Source organism: Pongo pygmaeus, chromosome 1 (genome assembly GCF_028885625.2).
Source record: "Pongo pygmaeus isolate AG05252 chromosome 1, NHGRI_mPonPyg2-v2.0_pri, whole genome shotgun sequence".
Taxonomy (NCBI): Eukaryota; Metazoa; Chordata; class Mammalia; order Primates; family Hominidae; genus Pongo; species Pongo pygmaeus.
Genome location: NC_072373.2, coordinates 115,156,627 through 115,176,826, shown reverse-complemented (window position 1 = coordinate 115,176,826; position 20,200 = coordinate 115,156,627). Strand labels below are relative to the sequence as shown.

The window sequence follows — 20,200 nt, the reverse complement described above, 5'->3', positions numbered from 1 at the left end:
TGCCTTATCTGGTGATCCTCAACTGTCTATTCATGTTTAAAAGTGGGGAGCTAAAGCACGGTTTAGAAGCTGTGTTGGTTGGGGGGTGGTTTGTTGAGCCTCTCTGCTCTTGTGTCCTGGCTTGGTCATTTGTTGGGAAACTCTCAATTTCAACAACTGTAGTAGGTCTTTTCTCTTAGGCTGGTCAGATACTCCACAACTCTTCCAGTTTGCTTCTGAGAGAAGTCCGAGGATGGGGAATGAAGAGATGGATGACAACACTCCATATGCATTCATTCCCACAATCCCTATCTTCAACACAGAAATGTGGCTCTCGCTGGGCGTGGTGGCTTACGCCTGTAATCCCAGCACTTTGGGAGGCCGAGTTGGGTGGATCACCTGAGGTCAGGCGTTTGAGACCAGCCTGACCAACATGGAGCAATCCCGTCTCTATTAAAAATACAAAATCAGCCGGGCGTAGTGGCACATGCCTGTAATCCCAGCTACTCAGGAGGCTGAGGCAGGAGAATTGTTTGAACCCAGGAGGTGGAGGTTGCGGTGAGCCAAGATCAGACCATTGAACTCCAGCCTGGGCAACAAGTGCAAAACAAAACAAAACAAAACAAAAACAAATGGGGCTCTCAATTGTCTTAAGGTACCTTTGAAAGTACTGACCATTTATCAATATCACAGATCAAAAAGTTCTAGGTTTATTTTGTATTATAATGAACATCCTTTTATATTTTTCAAAATTGAAAAATAATTTTTAGATTTTTCAATTTATATTTATCAGTTATTGAGATGAACGCCTCTCAATAATTTTTTTTTTTTTTTTGAGATGGAGTCTAACTCTGTCGCCAGGCTGGAATGCAGTGGTGCAATCTCGGCTCACTGCAACCTCCGCCTCCTGGGTGCAAGCGATTCTCCTGCCTCAGCCTCCTAAGTAGCTGGGACTACAGGCGCATGCCACCATGCCCAGCTGATTTTTGTATTTTCAGTAGAGACGACGTTTCACCATGTTGGCCAGGATGGTCTCGATCTCTCGACCTCGTGATCTGCCCACCTCAGCTTCCCAAAGTGCTGGGATTACAGGTGTGAGCCACTGACCTTTCAATAATTTTCAGTCAGTCTTTATACATTAAGACTACCTTGCTTCGTTTAAGACAGGGTCTTGCTCTGTCACCCAGGCTGGTGTGCAGTGTCACAATCATAGCTTATGGTGGCCTTGAACTCCCGGACACAAGTGATCTTCCTGCCTTGGCCTCTCAAAGCACTGGGATTACAGACGTGAGCCACCACACCTAGCAAGACTGCCTTTTGATATGCTGCAAATATTTTTTCTGAATTGGGCAGGAATCTTTTACACAATTTAATTCCTTACAAGTAGAGAAGTAAGAACATTAACTCTGGAGCTGGACTATTGGGTTCAAAACCTGACTGACACTTTCTATAAAAAAGCTGACACTTCCAGCTATAAAACTCTGGCAAGTTATGTTATTTAACTGGTGTCTGTTACATGTCCACATATGAGAAAAACAGTAACCGCTTCCTGAGGTTTTTGTGAGGACCAAATAGTTTTTATTCACATACATCTAGGTCATCTACCTGAAGTGTTCAGAACAGCGTTCAGCACATATTAAGCTTGATATAACTGTTACCTATGATGATGATAACAATGATGACTCTGTACAGTCACGGTATTTCTGAAGTCTTGTTTGGTGATCAAGAATGTGTTTAGAACTATCTTTATTAGACAAAGTCATAAACCAAAAATTTCCAACTTCCTGTACATGTTGAAAGCTTTAAATAAGGATCCTTGGATACAAAATATGGTCCACATGGCTGAAAATTAATTCTATGACACAATATTATTCTAAAGTCATACTTATTTTGAAAGCCTAAAGATTTTCTTTTATGGCTATAAAAATACCACCAAGCTAGACATTTTAATTCTGTTGAGATAAACAAATAGAATTACCACAGCAGCCTACACATTCTATGATTTCTAAACACTTAAACATCAATGGTTTTGGGAAGATGCTGTTGTCCTTCACAGTTCATTAAAAGTTCAGATGCCTTTTGTGAAAGCCCAACTTTTCTTCTACCTGCTAAATTGTCTTTTCAGAAGTCTTGCCGGATGTTTTCTTTGTTTGCCTCTCCATGTTGCTGCTTAATTTGATAGATTTCATTTTCTAGCTGAACAATGGTCCGTTCAATCTCATAATTCTTACTGACCAGGGATACCCAACTAGAATGGGGGGAAAAAAAGAAAAAAATTACTCAATGTAAAACTTCTCTTAGAAGATTTTATTTTAAATGTATACACATGTTCACCCAGAGCTATAACACTAACCTTCACTTTTTTTTTTTTTTTTTTTTGAGACAGTCTCGCTCTTGTTGCCCAGGCTGGAGAACAATGGTGCAACCTTGGCTCACTGCAACCTCCGCCTCCCGGGTTCAAGCGATTCTCCTGCCTCAGCCTCCCAGGCAGCTGGATTACAGGCACACACCACCACGGCTGGCTAATTTTTTTGTATTTTTAGTAGAGATGGGGTTTCACGTTGGCCAGGCTGGTCTCAAACTCCTGACCCCAGGTGATCCACCCACCTCGGCCTCCTAATGTGCTGGGATTACAGGCATGAGCTACCATGCCTGGCCTAACCTTCACTTTCAACTCTCCATTAAAAAAAAATCAAGGCACAATTGTGGAAAAGTAGGCAAAGGGTACATGGAATCTCTCTGTATTCTTTTTTTTTTTTTTTTTTTTTCAGAGACAGGGTCTTGCTCTGTTGCCTAGGCTGAAATGCAGTGGTGTGATTACAGCTCACTGTAGCCTAGAACTCCTGAGCTCAAGCAATCCTCCAACCTCAGCCTCCTGAGGAGCTAAGGCATGCCATCACGCCTGGCTCATTTGAAAGCATTTTTTTGTAGAGACAGGGTCTTGTTATGTTGCCCAGGCTGGTCTTGAACTCCTGACTTCAAGAAGTCCTCCTACCTTGGCCTACCAAGGCACTAGGATTACAATGTGAGTCACCACACCTGGCTCTCTATTATTTCTTACAATTGCATGTGAATCTATAATTATCTCAAAATAAAAGTTCAATTAATAAAAAAGCAAATTAGAAACAGATGAGAGAACTTGCAAACCAGAAGAAATAGGAAAGAGTGATGAAGATAGTATTTAATTTAATCAACAAAAAGGAAAGAGGCAATAGTTTATTAAATTGAGGAAAAAGTGTGAAAGGGTACCAAAGAGACTGATAACACGTACATGGAGATGGTGGAACAAGGAGAATGACTTGAGTAATGAAGGGAGAAAGGGAATGGCAAAGCAAAAAAGAAGAGAGAAATGATACAAATATTCAAGATTATATTGTATAAGGGTATACATATGTGTATGTAACATTTTTAAAAATGCATAAACCTGAGGTACAAAAAATTATCAAGTATGAAATCTCCCTCCCTACAAGATTTTATAAAATAATTTTTTTCCTTTTTTTTTTTTTAAAGACTAGGTCTTGATCTGTTGCCCAGGCTGGAGTGCAGTGGTGCGATTATGGCTCACTGCAGCTTCAACCTTCCAGGCTAAGCAATCCTCCTGCCTCAGCCTCCAGAGTAGCTGGGACTACAGACATGTGCCACCGTGCCTGGTTATTTTTTTTTTTCCGTTTAAAAGGAGAATATAGGTAGAATTCTACTCAAGGCCAAAAATACTAGACTAAAAACAGGGTATTCTAAGATCAGAATCCTTTAGCAATGATTCAATTTAGCAAAGGATCCTTCACCAATGGTTCAATTCTCGTTTATAGTTCTCTTTAACACCTTATAAAGAGGCAGAGACAGGGAAGGGTGAATTCAGAAAACAGCATTTCTTTTGATACCTGTGGCATCCCATTTGAATGCTATTTGAATCATATTATTGAATCAACCTTAGAAAGGGCTAAACAATTTAAAAGATGATGGAATTACAGATACTCACTTTGACTCCATTTCTCTCAATTTAGATCCAGCTGTGAGTTGCATGTTCTTTCTCTGCCAGTTTAAATCTTGAATATGTTTTCTGTAAAAAATTATTTATACAACCCAATTATATTTTAATGTAAGACCTAAATCAACAGAAAACTCTATAACACAAGAGAATATTTTAATCCCATGAGAATATTATGTACAGTTATAGGCTAACTGTAGAAACTACCTTTCTTCTAATTATTTTTTGATTACAAGTTTCATAAAACATGCTCATTGTGAGAAATCACACACACAAACACACACACACACACACACACACACACAAGCACACACAGACTACAAGTCTCAAGTCCCTCCTCTCATGCATGTCTCCTTTTTCCCAACTCCTGTTGAGTTTTTGCTGGGTGTCCTTCCAGGCTTTCCTATAAGTGTGTGTAGAAATTGGTTTTAAAAATCAGATTATATGTGTTATTCTGCAACTTTTTCCCCCTCTAAAAGTGCCTTTCGATGTTTGCAGACTTGCAAGCTGCAGGTGGCAGAGATGTTTTCAGACCTCAGGTCTATTTCTCCTCTACTTAGGTAGGGCAAACCCAGTGTCAGATGTTGAACAAAGAGAGTGGATCAATTGTTTACTTTCATCTGGCTGCAGTCTCATTGCTTTCTTTTTCCTCTTACTTTCTATTAAAGGTTCACTTAAACTTCATTCTGTAATAGGAAAAAACAATTTACCTTAACTTCTGAAGTTCTTTCTGTGCGTGTTCAATCATATGAACTAGATTTCTGATGGAAAAGAGGAAAATCAGATTAAAATACATTAAAATAGTACCAATTAAAAGTGAACTTTTTCAAGTTTTTCTGCCAAAAATCGTATTTATGGAGCTCTGTGCCAAGAACTATGTTGGACACTCCATAATCGAGGACTGTCACCCATGCTGGAATGCAGTGGTGTGATCATGGCTAACTGCAGCCTTCACCTCCCAAGATCAAGTAATCTTCCTGCCTCAGCCTCCCAAGGAGCTGCAATCCTCCCACCTTGGCCTCCCAAACTGCTGGGATTACCATGCCCTGCCTGATACTTGGAGTACTTAGGTTGCTTTTTTTTTTTTTTGAGACAGTCTCGTTCTGTTGCCCAGGCTGGAGTGAAGTGGTGAGATCTCAGCTCACTGCAGCCTCTGCCTCCTGGTTCAAGCGATTCTCCTGCCTCAGCCTCCCAAGTAGCTGGGATTACAGGCATGCACTGCCATGCCTTGCTAATTTTTGTATTTTTTTTTTAGTAGAGATGGTGTTTCACTATGTCGGCCAGGCTGGTCTCGAACTCCTGACCTCAAGTGATCCATCTGCCTTGGCCTCCCAAAGTGCTGAGATTACAGGTGTGAGCCACTGTACCTGGCTTTTTTTTTTGTGGGGGGGAGGGACAGAGTCTTGCTCTACTGTTGCTCAAGCTGGAATGTAGTGGCGCAATCATGGCAGCCTCAACCTCCTGGGCTCAATCGATCCTCCCACTTCACGCCTTCAAAGTAGCTCGGATTACAGGCATAAGGCACCATGCCCGGCTAATTTTCATTATTTTTTTGTAGAGACAGGGTTTCACCACGTTGTCCAGGCTGGTCTTGAACTCCTGGGCTCAAGCAATCTCCCCACCTCAGCCTCCAAAGTGTTGGAATTAATGTGTGGCCACACGGCCTTTTGTCACTTCTTAAACTGTCATGACTTCTTGTCATAGAAAAGATGGAATATATCTGAGTACCCACTTATTTTATTTCTCAACCCCCTTTTATCTCTATATTTGTGCATATACATTCATCTTGTCATTCTCTCCTCCTGTCTACTGCTAACTAGAGAGAGGTGAGAAAAAGAAAACTGTTGTAGAATGAGGCATCAGTCCATATTTGCATGTAACATATGCATAGCAAAATAAAAAACAGATACCAGTCCAGGTCAGCTGTAACTAGCACAGGGGAAAAGTTCAATAATACAGAGTACCATATGATTATTTTAGAGAAGTAATAAAACAGATTTTAATCTCTTTTTTAAGTTTAAATAACAGCTTTATTGAGATATAATTCCACATCATATCAATTTCCTCTTAAGGCAGTGGATCAATCACCTACAGGGTCCATTTTCACCACATCTGGCCCTAATGTGTTCTTGCTCTAAATCTAATATTGTTTCCTGGCTTTTGTGACTCAAATTTTCTGCTGCTCACCTGAGTTATTCTCCTACCTCTACTGACTGGTTTCCTTGCATTAGCTGCAATTCTCTCAAAATTCAGTCTTCAAACAACTGTGCCTCTCTAGGCTTTCCCTCAGGTCATCCCCCTTTCCTTGACTTTGACAATCACTCCATGCTGAGGACTATTGATTTTAGTGCTCTATTCCAGACTTCTGACCACCAACAGGGAGCTTTCCTTTGAATTGGCTCTCCCTGAAAGTTTAGTTTGTCTTCTCCCACCCTTCCTCTTAAATATACTTTGATAAAATATAGTACATCTCCTCTGGAGAAGTGTCCACTGAATTTGGAGGAGACAAAATATGCTCAGGGGAATGTTAAGCACTATAGAGCACTTTGTGATTAAATGGAAAACAAGTGATGTGCACAATAATTCAGTGTATAGTTACTCAGAAGAGGCAGACAATACTAGAAGCAGAATTTCAATCAGGGAAGACAAGTAAGCAAACTAGAGCTGAGCCCTAAACAAGCTGAATTTGGGTAGAACAGGTAAAGGCAAGGGCAAGTAAAGGCCCAGAGGAGGATTTACGATAATCACCAGAGAAAGGACTAGTGTGGGTTGAGTTAAAAGTTTATAGTTGAGGTAGTAAGGAAAAGGCCTTGAATACCATGTTAAAAAGCCTGGCCCAGCCGGGTGCTCACACCTGTAATCCCAGCACTTTTGAGAGGTTGATGCTGGAGGATCACTTGAGGCCAAGAGCTCAAGACCAGCCTGGCCAACATGGTGAAACCCTGTCTCCACAAAAAATACAAAAATTAGCCAGGCATGGTGGTGTGTGTCTACAATCCCATCTACTCTGAAGGCTGAAGCAGAAGAGTTGCTTGAACCCGAGAGGGTTGCAGTGAGCTGAGATCGTGGCACTGCAATCTAGCTTGGGCGACAGAGCAAGATTCTGTTCCACCCCCTGCCCCCACCTCCAAAAAAAAAAAACTTGGCCTCTACCTCGCAGGTAATAGGGAATTATTAACGGTTTTCAGGTAAGTTGACAGCAGTGTTCTTTTCAATGTCATATTTTTTCCTCTGCATCTATGTTCTCCATTCCTGGAATGTTCTCCTTGTTTCCTTCTAAACATCCCAATTTCACCTTTCTTCAACAACCCTCAACTTAATGCCCCATCTTTTTTTTTCTTTTTTTGAAACAGACTACATGTGTGTACCACCATACCTAGCTATTTTTTTTTATTGTTTTCTATAGAGACAGGGTTTCACTACATTGCCCAGGCTGGTCTCAAACTCTTGGCCTCAAGTGATCCTCCTGTCTCAGCCTCCCAAAGCACTAGGATTACAAGCATGAACCATCACACCTGGCAATGCCCCATCTCTTAAAGCTTAGTTTACAGACCACAGCACACAATGTAGCACTTGCCCCCATATTGCCAAAAATGGACTATTGGTTACTTGGCATAAAACTTATTATCTCTTCCATTAGATAAAGCTTCTTGAGAAGAATCACATTTTTCCATTTTGTGAAACAGATTTATTGATGTCGCTTACATTTCTTAATCACCCTAATCCCATTCTTTCTTTTTTTTCCCCCTTGCAATATATAGATATATAAAAGAAAGTTAGTTGTTGGCTTTGTAGAGTTTCCCAAATTCTGGATTTTGCCCACTGGATGATTTTTATGTGGCTACAAATATTTAATGCATAATTCTGAAGATTTGAGAAACAGTATTATCATTTCATGGTTTTGCTTTATTTTCTATAGCTATGTTTCAGGAAACATACTCTAACAAAAGTTGTACATACTGTTATGAAATTCAGTGGCCTTTTTCTCTTAAATTGTGAATAGACACTCAGGAAATTTTAGGGCACAAAGGGGCCATGCAGATAATCTAACCACTGAATTTTGCAAGCAAGGAATCTGAATTCTAGATAGACAATAAATACTAAAGCTGGAGCTAGTTACATGGAACACAAACAGGAGGTCAGTGGCTTGTTTTGACAACAAATACTTGCTCAAATTTATTTGTAATTCCAAAATTACTACTTGTAGTGTTTTGCAGTCATTCACGGACATGTGCACAGTGGTGAAAAATCTGCATAGCTGAGCATGCACATTTTCAGCTGAGGATGAACAAGGAGGTGCTTTGCCTTCTTGTTTTAGCTCTCATACAGAAATAACCAGAGGATGAAGTTCAAGTTCCAAGTCTGGGATCTGTTAGTGGGACAGTTTCAAGAAAGTTACTTTACATTTCTCAACTTTGTTTTCTCTTTTATAAAATAAAGAAGTCTACCAGGATGAGTTTATTTTAGGATTTAAGATTATAATCTATGTGACAGATATGTATATGTGTGCACATGAATATGTACATATTTGCCCTAGGAGAAATGGTACAGTATTTGCTAATTCAGTGTTCATAGGACTTAAAGAACATAACGCATGACTAATGAGAATCAACTGTTTAAGCAACACTTGATAACATTCTATCAAGTGGTGCTCTGCAAATGCGACCTCAGAACTCGTTTTGTTACAATATTATACAATAAATGTGGTAGTTTGGTTTAGGTCCTGTTAGTACTCTTGAACTTTGAGGTGGGTTTCAAAATAGTGGCCTTTCATATGGGTTGTAGTTCTAGAACATAATCCCAAGACAAAGTCTAGCTACATTATTCTTATCACACTTCCCCTACCCATACTTTGTGGGTTTTTTGTTTGTTTTTTGAGACGGAGTCTTACTCTGTCACCGTGGCTGGAGTGCAGGGGCGCAATCTCAGCTCACTGCAACCTCTGCCTCCCGGGTTCAAGAAATTCTCCTGCCCCAGTCTCCTGAGTAGCTGTGACTACAGAAGCGCCACCATGGCTGGCTAATTTTTTTTTTTTTTTTTTTAAGTAGAGATGCGGTTTTACCATGTTGGCCAGGCTGGTTTCAAACTCCTGACCTCAGGTGATCCACCCGCCTCGGCCTCCTGAAGTGCTGGGATTACAGGCGTAAACCACCGCGCCCGGCTTTTCTTTTTCCTTTTTTTTGAGATAGAGTCTCATTCTGTCGCCTAGGCTGGAGTGCAGTGGCAAAATCTTGGCTCACTGCAACCTCTGGCTCCCAGGCTGAAGCAACTGTCATGCCTCACCCTCCAGAGTAGCTGGGATTACAGGCACACGTTACCATGCCCAGCTAATTTTTTGTATTTTTTTTGTAAAAATGGGTTTCACCATGTTGGCCAGGCTGGTCTCGAACTCCTGACCTCAAGCAATCCACCCACCTCTGCCTCCCAAAAGGCTGGGATTACTGGCGTGAGCCACTGCACCCAGCACCTCCCATACTTTTAAAATGTACTAAAACTTTGGGTGAGATGGAAAGAAAAGAGAAAAAAAAAAAAAAAAACAGAAGATGAAAAAAAAGGTTCTTACTCATTGTACACTTTCCAGGCATTACATCCATGCTGTGACATTAGTTCCAGATTCTCAATTCTAACTGCTTGATGCTCTAACTGGGCCATAGAATTGTTTACACATTCTTGCCACGCAGTAATGTCATTTTTTTGACCAGAGGAGGGGGCTGGAAGCTCATATCTGAAATTAAACAACAAAATAAAATAAAACCATCTATACTGCCAAGCCTTTACATCTCTTCTCAGTAGAATGTCCCATGAGTCTCCATATAGTATAAAAACTACAGAAGACTGAGGATGTAAACTTTGCAATAATAAGAAACCGATATATGCTAACAATCAATTTACAAATATGATTTAGCACCATTATGTTCACTTCAATGTGAACTGGTTAAATAAGCAACATTACATTCACATAAAAGATTGTTACATTAGCTATTAAATGTTACTGAAGAATATTTAATAATATTAAGATGTCAGTAATATATTAAGGGGAAAAAGCAGTAGACAAAAAAGTTTGCTACCATTTTTGTAAAATACTCCCACCCACCCATCCACTAACATATCCATGCACCGGTAGAGAAAAAAATGAGAAGCGATATGACTCCTTCTATTCTCTCTTCATACTACCCAGTCCTTCAACACTGCCTCTCTCTCTCTTTCTCTCTCTCTCTCTCTATATATATATAGATATATAGATATAGTTTTTTTTCAAGACTGGGTCTCCCTCTGTCCCCAACGCTAGAGTGCAGAGGCACAATCTCGGCTTGCTGCAACCTCCATCTCCTGGGGGTGTCAAGCGATCCACCTACCTCAGCTTTCCAAGTAGCTGGGTCCACAGGTGCGTGCAACCACACCCGGGTACGTTTATTATTATTATTATTATTATTAATTATTTTTGGTAGAGATGGGGTTTTGCCATGTTGCCCAGGCTGATCTCAAACTCCTGGATTCAAGCAATCCACCAGCCTTGGCCTCCCAAAGTGCTGTAATTACAGGTATGAGCCACACCTGGCCAACACTGCCAATATTAGCCAGCTAATACATTCTTCACAAATCTCAGCTCATTACTGAGTTACTACAAATTAACTTTTAATTTCCATTTTAATATTCTTACCGTTTCATACTGAGCAATTCAATTGGTTGTCGAGCAGCCAGTCTTTCAAATTCATTTCTCATTATGTCAGTCTGATGTGTAAATCAGAAAAAAGATTTCTAAGATCATGTTGACAACTGAAATTTGAACAATCACCAAAGAATAGATTTAAGCTACACTACCCATTATAATGAATTGTTTACCTTTCCCTAATTCTCTGAGTTAAATGCTCTCTAGAATCTGAAGAACACACACACACTCACTCACTCACTTCACATTCAGCTCAGGCAGGAAAAGTGGCATGTATTAAGGAGCCCACAGAGAAAAGGATTAATCCTAAACCAGTGGTTCTCAATTCCAGAAGCATATCAGAATCAGTTCGACAGTGCTATGGTCTGAATGTTTGTCCCCTCTGAAATTCATACAGAAACTTAATCCCCAATGTAATAGTATTAAGAGGTGGGGTCTTTAAGAGGTGATTGGGTTATGAAGGCTCAATCCATTCATGGATTAATGAGTTATCACCAGAGTGGGTATGTTATAAAAGCCAGTTTGTCTTTCTCTTGTGTGCCCCTACCTTGCCATGTAATGCCCTGTGCTGCTTCAGGACGGTACACCAAGTCCACACCAGCAAGAAGGCCCTCACCAGATGCAGCCTGTGAAGCTTACACTTTCCAGCCTCCAGAAATCCAAGAAATATTTTTTTTTTTTTTTTTTGTGAGACGAAGTCTCGCTCTTGTCCCCCAGGCTGGAGCGCAATGGCACGATCTTGGCTCATCTCTGCCTCCCGGGTTCAAGCGATTCTCTTGCCTCAGCCTCCCGAGTAGCTGGGATTACAGGCACCTGCCACCACGCCTGGCTAATTTTTGTATTTTTAGTAGAGACAGGGTTTCACCATGTTGGCCAGGCTGGTCTCGAACTCCTGACCTCAGGTGATCTGCCTGCCTCAGCCTCCCAAACTGTCTTTTCTTTATATTCACTATCTTCCCTAGCAATTTTACTGTTTGCAAGTAAATGTAGTATAGCTATTCCTCTTTAGGGCCAACGTCCTATCCCATTTCCATTCTGCACATTTCCTACTCTGAGGATGAAGAACTGCTTAAAATATTTGTTTGTAGTAATACTTCAGTTATTCCATGTAATTTTAATTTTCTGAGGACTTTGACTATCTTAACAATTAGACTAAATAAGTATCAAAGGCCTTACAGAAGCCTGCATTAATGTTTAAAAGTTTTGTATTAGGCTGGGCGAGGTGGCTTATGCCTGTAATCCCAGCACTTTGGGAGGCCGATGCGGGTGGATCACGAGGTCAAGAGATCAAGACCATCCTGGCCAACATGGTGAAACCCCGTCTCTACTAAAAATACAAAAATTAGCCCGGCGTGATGGCACACGCCTGTAATCCTAGCTACTCGGAGGCTGAGGCAGGAGAATCGCTTGAACCTGGGAGGCGGAGGTTGCAGTGAGCCGAGAACGCACCACTGCACTCCAGCCTGGCAACAGAGTGAGACTCCATCTCAAAAAAATAAATAAATAAATAAATAAAGTTTCGTATTAAGCATTTCTTTCTGGAGAAAGTATTTTGCAGGGGCTACTGCTAAATTACACGCAATCTTAAGAAAATGTAGTTATCTAGTTTCCTGCAAAAAAAAACCAGGGCATTCTAGCTAGAAAATTCTGCAGTGACAGACAAGGAGTAACAGCCAATTAAACAAGATGCAGTATAAAAATGCAGCATAAGTAGTCTTGAGCCATGCAGCATAGAAGGAACCCTTAATTAACTCACATGCTCAGTAAGTGATAAATCTGGAATTTTAGCTCAACTCTCTCCAAAGACTAAGCCAGTGTTCATGGAGCGGCGGGGGCAATCCCTGCTCATGGAGTAGTCTCATCTCAGCTTTGAGAGGCCTTCCTCAACCATCCAACCTAGAGTCGCCCAGTCACTTTATCACTATCATTCTCTGTGCAGCATTTATCAACAATTTTTCTGATCTATTTATTGTCTATCTCAACACTCTAGATTTTAAGGTTCATGAGTATGGATCCTGCCGATACTGTTCTCCAATACCCAGAATGGAACAGACCTTTGTAAATAGTTGTTAAATGAATTAATGAAAGAGTAATTTCAGAGGCAGTTTGAAGAATGGTTAAGGTCTTAGTCAATTAGCCTCTCTAAGCTGCAGTTTTCCCAGCTAAGAAATGGGGATAGCAAACATAGTTATACAGTTTATAGAGCTGTTTTGTGCACCAAGTAAGACGGTGAGCCCAGTATATATTACCAACTATTACTAAGAAAGGATGCCAGGTGTGGTGGCTCACATCTGTAATCCCAGCACTTTGGAAGACTGAGGCAGGTGATTCACTTGAGGTCAGGAGTTCCAGACCAGCCTGGCCACAATGGTGAAACCACGTCTCTACTAAAAATACAAAAATTAGTTGGGCATGGTAGTGCATGCCTGTAATCCCAACTACTTGGGAGGCTGAGGCAGGAGAATGGCTTGAACCCAGGAGGCAGAGGAGTTGCACTCCAGCCTGGGCAACAGAGAAAGACTCTGTCTCAAAAAAAGAAAGGATTAAATAATCAGTAAACTAATTACAGGAGAATCACTTGAACCCGGGAGTTTACTAATTAAATAATCAGTAAACTAATTACAAAGGTGTTTAAGAGAGAAGGAAAAAAACTGGCAAAAGTATTTTAGAAAGTCTGTGATTGAACGCAGTTATTTGAAACCTTCAGAAATCAGTCCAATAAGGAAGCATTACTGTACTTAGTTCTTAATGTGGTTAACATCTACACTTAGGTAACAATATTTAGAAAAAGCATAGAAAAACACGTTCATAGGAACATATGTCTTCTACTTAAAACTCAGCCAAGGCTGGGCATGGTGGCTTACACCTGTATCCCAACACTTTGGGAGGCTGAAGTGGGTGGATCACTTGAGGCCAGGAGTTCAAGAACAGCCTGGCCAGCATGGTAAAATCCCGTCTCTACTGAAAATACAAAAATTAGCCAGGCATGGTGGCAGGCACTTGCAATCCCAGCTACTCGGGAGGCTGAGGCAGGAGAATCACTTGAGCCCGGAAGGTGGAGGCTGCAGTGAGCAGAGATGGCACCACTGCACTCCAGCCTGGGTGACATAATGAGACTCCGTCTCAAACAAAAACAACAACAATCTTAACTAACAATTTTTTCATGTTACTTTAATGTAAATAATATCTTTTTCTTTTTTTTCCCTTTGAGACAGGGTCTCACTCTGTCGCCAGGCTGGAGTGCAATGGCATTATCATGGCTCACTGTAGCAGCCTTGAACTCCCAGGCTCAAGTGATCCTCCCACCTCAGCCTCCTGAGTAGCTGGGACTACAGGTGCATGCCATGATGCCTGGCTAACTTTTTAATTTTTCTTTTGTAGAGAAAGGGTCTCACTATGTTGCCCAGGCTGGTCTCAAGTGATCCTCACACCTCAGCCTCCTAAAGTGCTGGGATTACAGGTGTGAGCCACCACACCCAGCTAAATACTGCCTTTTAATAATACAATCCTTTCATAAATAAATGATTAGGTATAACGGGAAAAAATCCTCCAAGCTGTACATATTGAAATACTTGAATCCAATAATTTACAAATGATATCTTACATTTCATTTAGCTAATTAGACCCCAACTAGAATCCTGAGTGTACTTCAAGGTTATACATTTAAAATAGTATCATACTCACTGTGTGCAGTACAACAGCATCTGACTCCTTAGGCAAGCATGGACACTCCCTTCTCTAATCCTCTTGTCCTTATACATACCTCCACTATAGGTCCTTTACATATTATTACACATTTATACATACTATTGTAAACTTTTTGTTTTATATATCTGGCTCCTCACTGTATTGTATTTTTCTGTACTCAGAAACCGTATCTTTTTTGGAGAGGATGCTTGTCTTAAATAAAGAAAAGAAAAATTAAAAGAAAACAAAACATATTTTTAAAAAAACCCCATATATCTCTATGATCTCAGAATCTAGAATGGCACCTAACACTTGTAAAGTATTCATATCAGTGAAAATCCTTGCCTACATTAATCAGAAATGTGCTAATAAAAACATCGGATAGACTATAGAAAAAAGGAGAAGGCTGAGAAAAAAGTAGTACACACTTGGATATGGTTTGTCCTTTCAGTCATATCACATACATTTGGTAAATAACTAGACTTTAATATGCCACTCTCCAGTGGTTCTAAAGAGCTTAGGTAATTAGGCTTATACATATTAAAAAACCCTAGATCACTTGCTGTAGAGTGAATCTTGGCAGGAGAGGGTCCCTTTGAGAATTTACGCATGGATCCTATCTCAAAGAACTGTAGCCACAAATTTTTGCATTAAGTGAGTTGTGGAGCCCCAGAAAGTCTTCCTATGGAGAACCTCGGAGAAGACTTATCTATCTAGTTGTTTTCAATACACTGACACCTATACAATAGGTAAGTAGTAGCTATGCAGGCAATGGTTAAAACTGGAATTTAAAGCTCTCAATCCTAAATAAAGGTTCACAGGAATCCTCGTTCACACCTGGGCTCAAGACATACTTACTTCAAAGGCAGAATAATCCGGGGCTGTCAGGTAGCTCAGGTAGTTCTTAGTAGGTCGGTATCTGCGAGTTTCCTCCTCCACCAGCGCTGCAGCCTAAGAAACAGAATCGTCCCCAGGATAGAAGTGGCAAATTGTAACATGTTTCTTTCAGTACTGAGCCAGCTAGCAGTGAGTCAGCTACAAAGACACCCCGCACTCACCGCTTCCCGCACACCAGGGGCTTCATAACCTTGATCAAAATACGGCAGCGCATCCACCACAACCTCTCCAGCCACCAAACCTGTGCCCGCCATTCCGAGGACCTCAGGTTTGCCTGCGTCTTCTGCGTCTGTGTAAACTCAGTTATATTTAATTACGCCGGCGCCCGACACTGATGTAATCACGTTCCCTGCGTATTGACGTTAGTGCATGCTCAGTTGCTAATTTTGAAGGCGGGTCCGCCCAATGTCTAGAAATTGCCGGGCTGGTTTGTTTTGGGCGGACGTGACGTCACGTCTGGGCGTCTCTGCGATAGCGAAAGGCCTCAATTTCCTGTCCTCTGCTTACTGCACTTTTTTTTGCCTTCGAATGGCGGCGATTAGAAGTTGGGGCTTTTCGTTTCCTCCAAAACATTGATATCTGGAAGGGGAGCCCCTTAACACTTTTGGAGGGAACTGGCTGCAGGATTTGGCGGGGAAAGATAAACTGGTTTCCCACCTCTGCTTACTCCCACCTTCTCCCCTTAATCTTCTCTTCCTCCGTGCGGGACTTCTTTCCTTTTTTATTGTAGACACAGGGTCTTTGTTCTCCTGCCCAGGTTGGAGTGCAGTGGCGTGATCATAGCTCACTGCAGCCTCAACCCCCCGGGCCCAAGCGATCTTTCCACCTCAGCCTCCCGAGTAGCTGGGCCTAGAGGTGCACACCACCACGCCTGGCTAATTTTTAAATTTTTTTGTAGAAATGGAGGCTTTCTATGTTGCCAAGGGTAGCCTCGAACTCCTGGCCTCCCAAAATGTGGGGAATACAGGCGTGAGCCACTGCACCCCGGGTCCTTCCTCTTTTCCTTGCTGTACCCCAACTATCCTTCCCTCTCGGCGCCCTGAAAACCTTTGCACTGGATAAGTACATTTTTTAAAGAGACTGTAGAATTGGGCGCCAGTCTCCAATTAAAATTGTGAAGCTTTATGGTCTGCGTATCAAAAGGAACCTCAGTTCCTTAAAAATCCTGTCATTTTGCCTTTAGGACTTAACGGTAATAGAATGGCATTCCTCACTGCCTCCGAACCACTCAAGCTGCTGCCCATGCACTTTCTCTTCTGCATGGCTCCTGGACTAAGCAGCTTCCCTTTGATTAAGCAGGTAAAGACCAAATAAAGTTGTCAGACTATATGCCCTGCCTGGTGTGCAGTCTAGACCCAGGCTTTGTCTGCCAAGAGCCTGGAAATGTTGACCTCCGTTATTAAGCCTGGTCAGTCTAAGACTAATTCTTATTACCGAAGTACCATTAGGTAAATGTGCTAGCTCTAGATTAAAGTGACATAAAAGATCTTTACATTTTAAGAATTCTCCAAGGGATCTGTGGGGTTTTTATGTATTTATTCATTAAAAGATCTGTAAACAACATTTTATACAAATCTTGATTCTTTTACAAAAATATCCAGAATTCATAACACTTTACAGGAACAAAACACAACAGACCTAAGGAAATGAAGCAGCTTCAGGCTGCGAGGATGAAGACACCATTGCTGAAGCAAAGGTCTCCTCCTAGAGGGATAGCCAGGATCCATCACAGTAAACCCTTTTACCCCCATTTTATAAACATCCAATTATTAACTGTTCCCGCTGGGTTGGAGTGTAAGAGATCAAATGGAGAGATGTCTAGTAGAAGCCCCACTGGGGATAACCTGCTTAACATTAAAAAAAAGACAGGCTCAGTTCTATTCCCTGGACCCACATCTGTAGGAATTATATTATACAGCACCAGTCTTAAATGGTGTTCTGCTTCAGATTCATGCATACCTGAATGGGTTGTAATGACAGTACTGTACAAGTCAATAAACTGTATCACAATACAACTTACACAGTTTTGTAAGGTTGAATAAATACTTTCTGTGCCAGTTAAAACCATCAGCAGAAACTGAAGAAAACAAACTGACATTTGCTATAACATTAATCAATGAAAAGTGCACCATCTGAACTTGAATTTGCCCATGAGTTTGAAAAAAAGAACACAAACACACACATACAGGCCGGGTGCAGTGACTCACGCCTGTAATCCCAGCACTTTGGGAGGCCAAGGTGGGTGGATCACCTGAGGTCAGGAGTTCGAGACCAGCCTGGCCAACATGGTGAAACCCCTGTCTCCACTAAAAGTACAAAATTAGCCAGGTGTGGTGGCGGGCGCCTACAATTCCAACTACTCAGGAGGCTGAGGCAGGAGAATTGCTTGAAGCCAGGAGGCGGAGGTTGCAGTGAGCCGAGATCATACCATTGCACTCCAGCCTGGGCAAAAAGAGCAAAACTCCATCTCAAAAAAAAAAAAAAAAAAAAACCACACACACACACACACACACACACACACACACACACACACACACACAAAACACTGCACCATCACTGAAAACTTTCTCTTTCTAATCAATACTACTACTACTTTAGATATTAAAGGTCTGGATGACTAAGTGGTATATGTTCAAGGAATGTTCATATTTTGAGTCTAATTTAATTAGAGCAAAAATTTCAACATTTCTTGGGGAATAAAAAGAGTCTCATCTAGGCACCTATAAAGTTCCTTATCCTCAGAGCTGAAAAGTGGCTCTGGTACACTTAATAGAAAATTTTTATTAATAAAATAAATAGCTATATAATCCCATTGAGATGAAATTTCCATCTGTAGGACTAACCAACTTTTTCTGTGTCCATAAAAGTCCTGGCTTCAGTTCTGTGTTGTACAACTTTGGGCAACGTATTTAACTTCTTCGAATTTGTTTTTTTCTTTTTTCTTTTTCTTTTCTTTTTTTTTTTTTTTTTTTTTTTGAGATGGAGTCTCGCTCTGTCACCCTGGCTGGAATGCAGTGGCATGATCTCAGCTCACTGCAACCTCCGCCTCCTGGGCTCAAGCGATTCTCGTGGCTCAGCCTTCCGAGCAGCCAGGATTACAGGCACCTGCCACCATGCCCAGCTAATTTTTTGTGTGTATTTTTAGTAGAGACAGAGTTTCACCATGTTGCCAGGCTGGTCTCGAACTCCTGACCTCAAATGATCCACTCGCCTTGGCCTCCCACAGTGCTGGGATTACAGATGTGAGCCACAGCACCCAGCCTCAGTTTCTTTATTGGTAAAATGGAGATGCAAATATCTATCTCATAAGGTTGATTTAAGGATTGGTTGAGATGATATGCATACATATACCACAGTGCATGGCACATGGTGGACACTAAAAAATAAAGGTGGCTCCCATGCCCTTGAAAGGACATTTTCATATTAACTATAATTTCACAAAGTTTAAATTTATTTACTTATTTTTAAAATGTTTTTGTAGGGATGGGATCTTGCTATGTTGCCCAGGCTAGTCTCAAACTCCTACCCTCAAACTCCTGCCTTAGCCTCCCAAAGTGGTGGAGATTACAGGTGTGAGCCACTGCATCCAGCCTCCACAAAGTTTAATGTTGACATGTGAGGGACAAGCAAACTACTCAAATGCCACATAATTTGGAGGAGGAGTTGCAAGATGTCTAATTTTATAAGGTACATAATAAGAGTACCTTATAATATTACAAGTAGGGCTTCCTCCTAAGTGAGATTCCCCTAGATATAATATAAGGCAAAACAATGGAGATATGTGATGAGTCTATTCCTTAGCCCAGGTCAAACAGCCCATGGGTTTAAAGCTGCCATGATAGTTCAGTGATGAGAATTATGTGTATAAGGCTAGTGTTCTCCATTTCCATCGTGTCTCTCTACTACCTTAAACTCCGCATTTCTCTCATTATTCTCATCTTTGAGCTATTTTTTAAATGTAACAACAACAAGGCTTTTCCTTGTGAAAGACAACTACTTTCACAGACAAAGCACAAAACAGAGAATGAGCCCAAGAATCACATAGAAAAGGCTGCTATAAAAAAAAAAAGGAGACAGAGTAAAGATGGCACTGGTTCCAGACCATTCCCAACAATTCTCCGGTGATTACTACAGCAGCAACAGGAGAATCCTCCTCTGACGGCCTGACTCGTTCTTTAACCTTTTAAAATTTCAAGAATTTTGTAGAATACTTCATGGGATCCTGACCCTTGGAAAAATATTTTCTTTGGCACTTTCTGTTGTATATTCAGGATGGAGACAATCAGAGATTTCATTTCTTCTGCAGAAATTTCATTTTACTTCCTAAAGGGAAAGAAAAGTACAGTGAATGCTCAATTCATTTTTATTTATTGTACATTATTTGAGGTAAGGGATTAACAGGTCAGTCATTCAGAACAGCCCAAGAGTTAAGCTGACATCTCAAACTCAGTTGATGTGTTTAACCACCAAAACAAAAGCAAAAATGAACCCCAAACCCCATACATCTAATTAATTGTAGAGGTAGAAAAGAACTCAGACATCATGTAATCCAGTGGTTTTCAACCTTGACTATAGGTTAAAATCACCTGGCTTCTCCCCAGAGATTTCCTGGAGCCCAGGGGAAAATTTTTTTAAAGTTCTCTGGAGATTATAAAATGTAGTCAGAGCTGGGAACCACTGATCTAATCTAACCCCACTGTATAAAGATGAAATAACAGCCTAAGGCCTAATTTGTCCATGGTCTGTCAGCTAGTGAAGGACAGGGCCTAATTAGGGGGCATATATTTCAAAGACAAAATACAAATATCGTACAATATAGGTTACTCATTATTTTAGGCTAGCCACACCCCTGTTCTCTTATATCATACTAGATAATTAACTATTATTGAAAAATCATAAATGTGTTTCTGTATGAAGTAGAAAATTAGAGACTTGTAAGAAATCCTCTTTTGCCTCAGAAGTCCCTCTAAACCAGGTGT

General features: G+C 41.0%; 2 protein-coding genes across 5 annotated transcripts in view; both read right to left on the bottom strand.

Annotated features, from left to right (window-relative positions):
• Nucleotides 1-1,534: 1,534 nt before the first annotated feature.
• On the bottom strand, nucleotides 1,535-15,661 carry BCAS2 (BCAS2 pre-mRNA processing factor). The gene is made up of 7 exons (XM_054446716.1): nucleotides 15,383-15,661; nucleotides 15,183-15,275; nucleotides 10,629-10,699; nucleotides 9,531-9,692; nucleotides 4,678-4,728; nucleotides 3,959-4,039; nucleotides 1,535-2,227 (listed from the first exon to the last, which is right to left on the bottom strand). The coding sequence occupies exons 1-7, from the start codon at nucleotides 15,473-15,475 to the stop codon at nucleotides 2,101-2,103; spliced, it is 678 nt and encodes a 225-aa protein (XP_054302691.1). The 5' UTR covers nucleotides 15,476-15,661; the 3' UTR covers nucleotides 1,535-2,100.
• A 1,077-nt stretch (nucleotides 15,662-16,738) lies between these two features.
• DENND2C (DENN domain containing 2C) overlaps nucleotides 16,739-20,200 on the bottom strand; it is an 89,184-nt gene continuing 85,722 nt past the window's right edge. For all 4 annotated transcript variants that reach the window (XM_054437815.2, XM_054437834.2, XM_054437842.2 and 1 more), the window contains exon 19: nucleotides 16,739-19,544. In XM_054437815.2, the coding sequence (XP_054293790.1) occupies nucleotides 19,513-19,544 (32 nt within the window). In that variant the 3' untranslated portion in view covers nucleotides 16,739-19,512. The remainder of the gene's footprint in view (nucleotides 19,545-20,200) is intronic.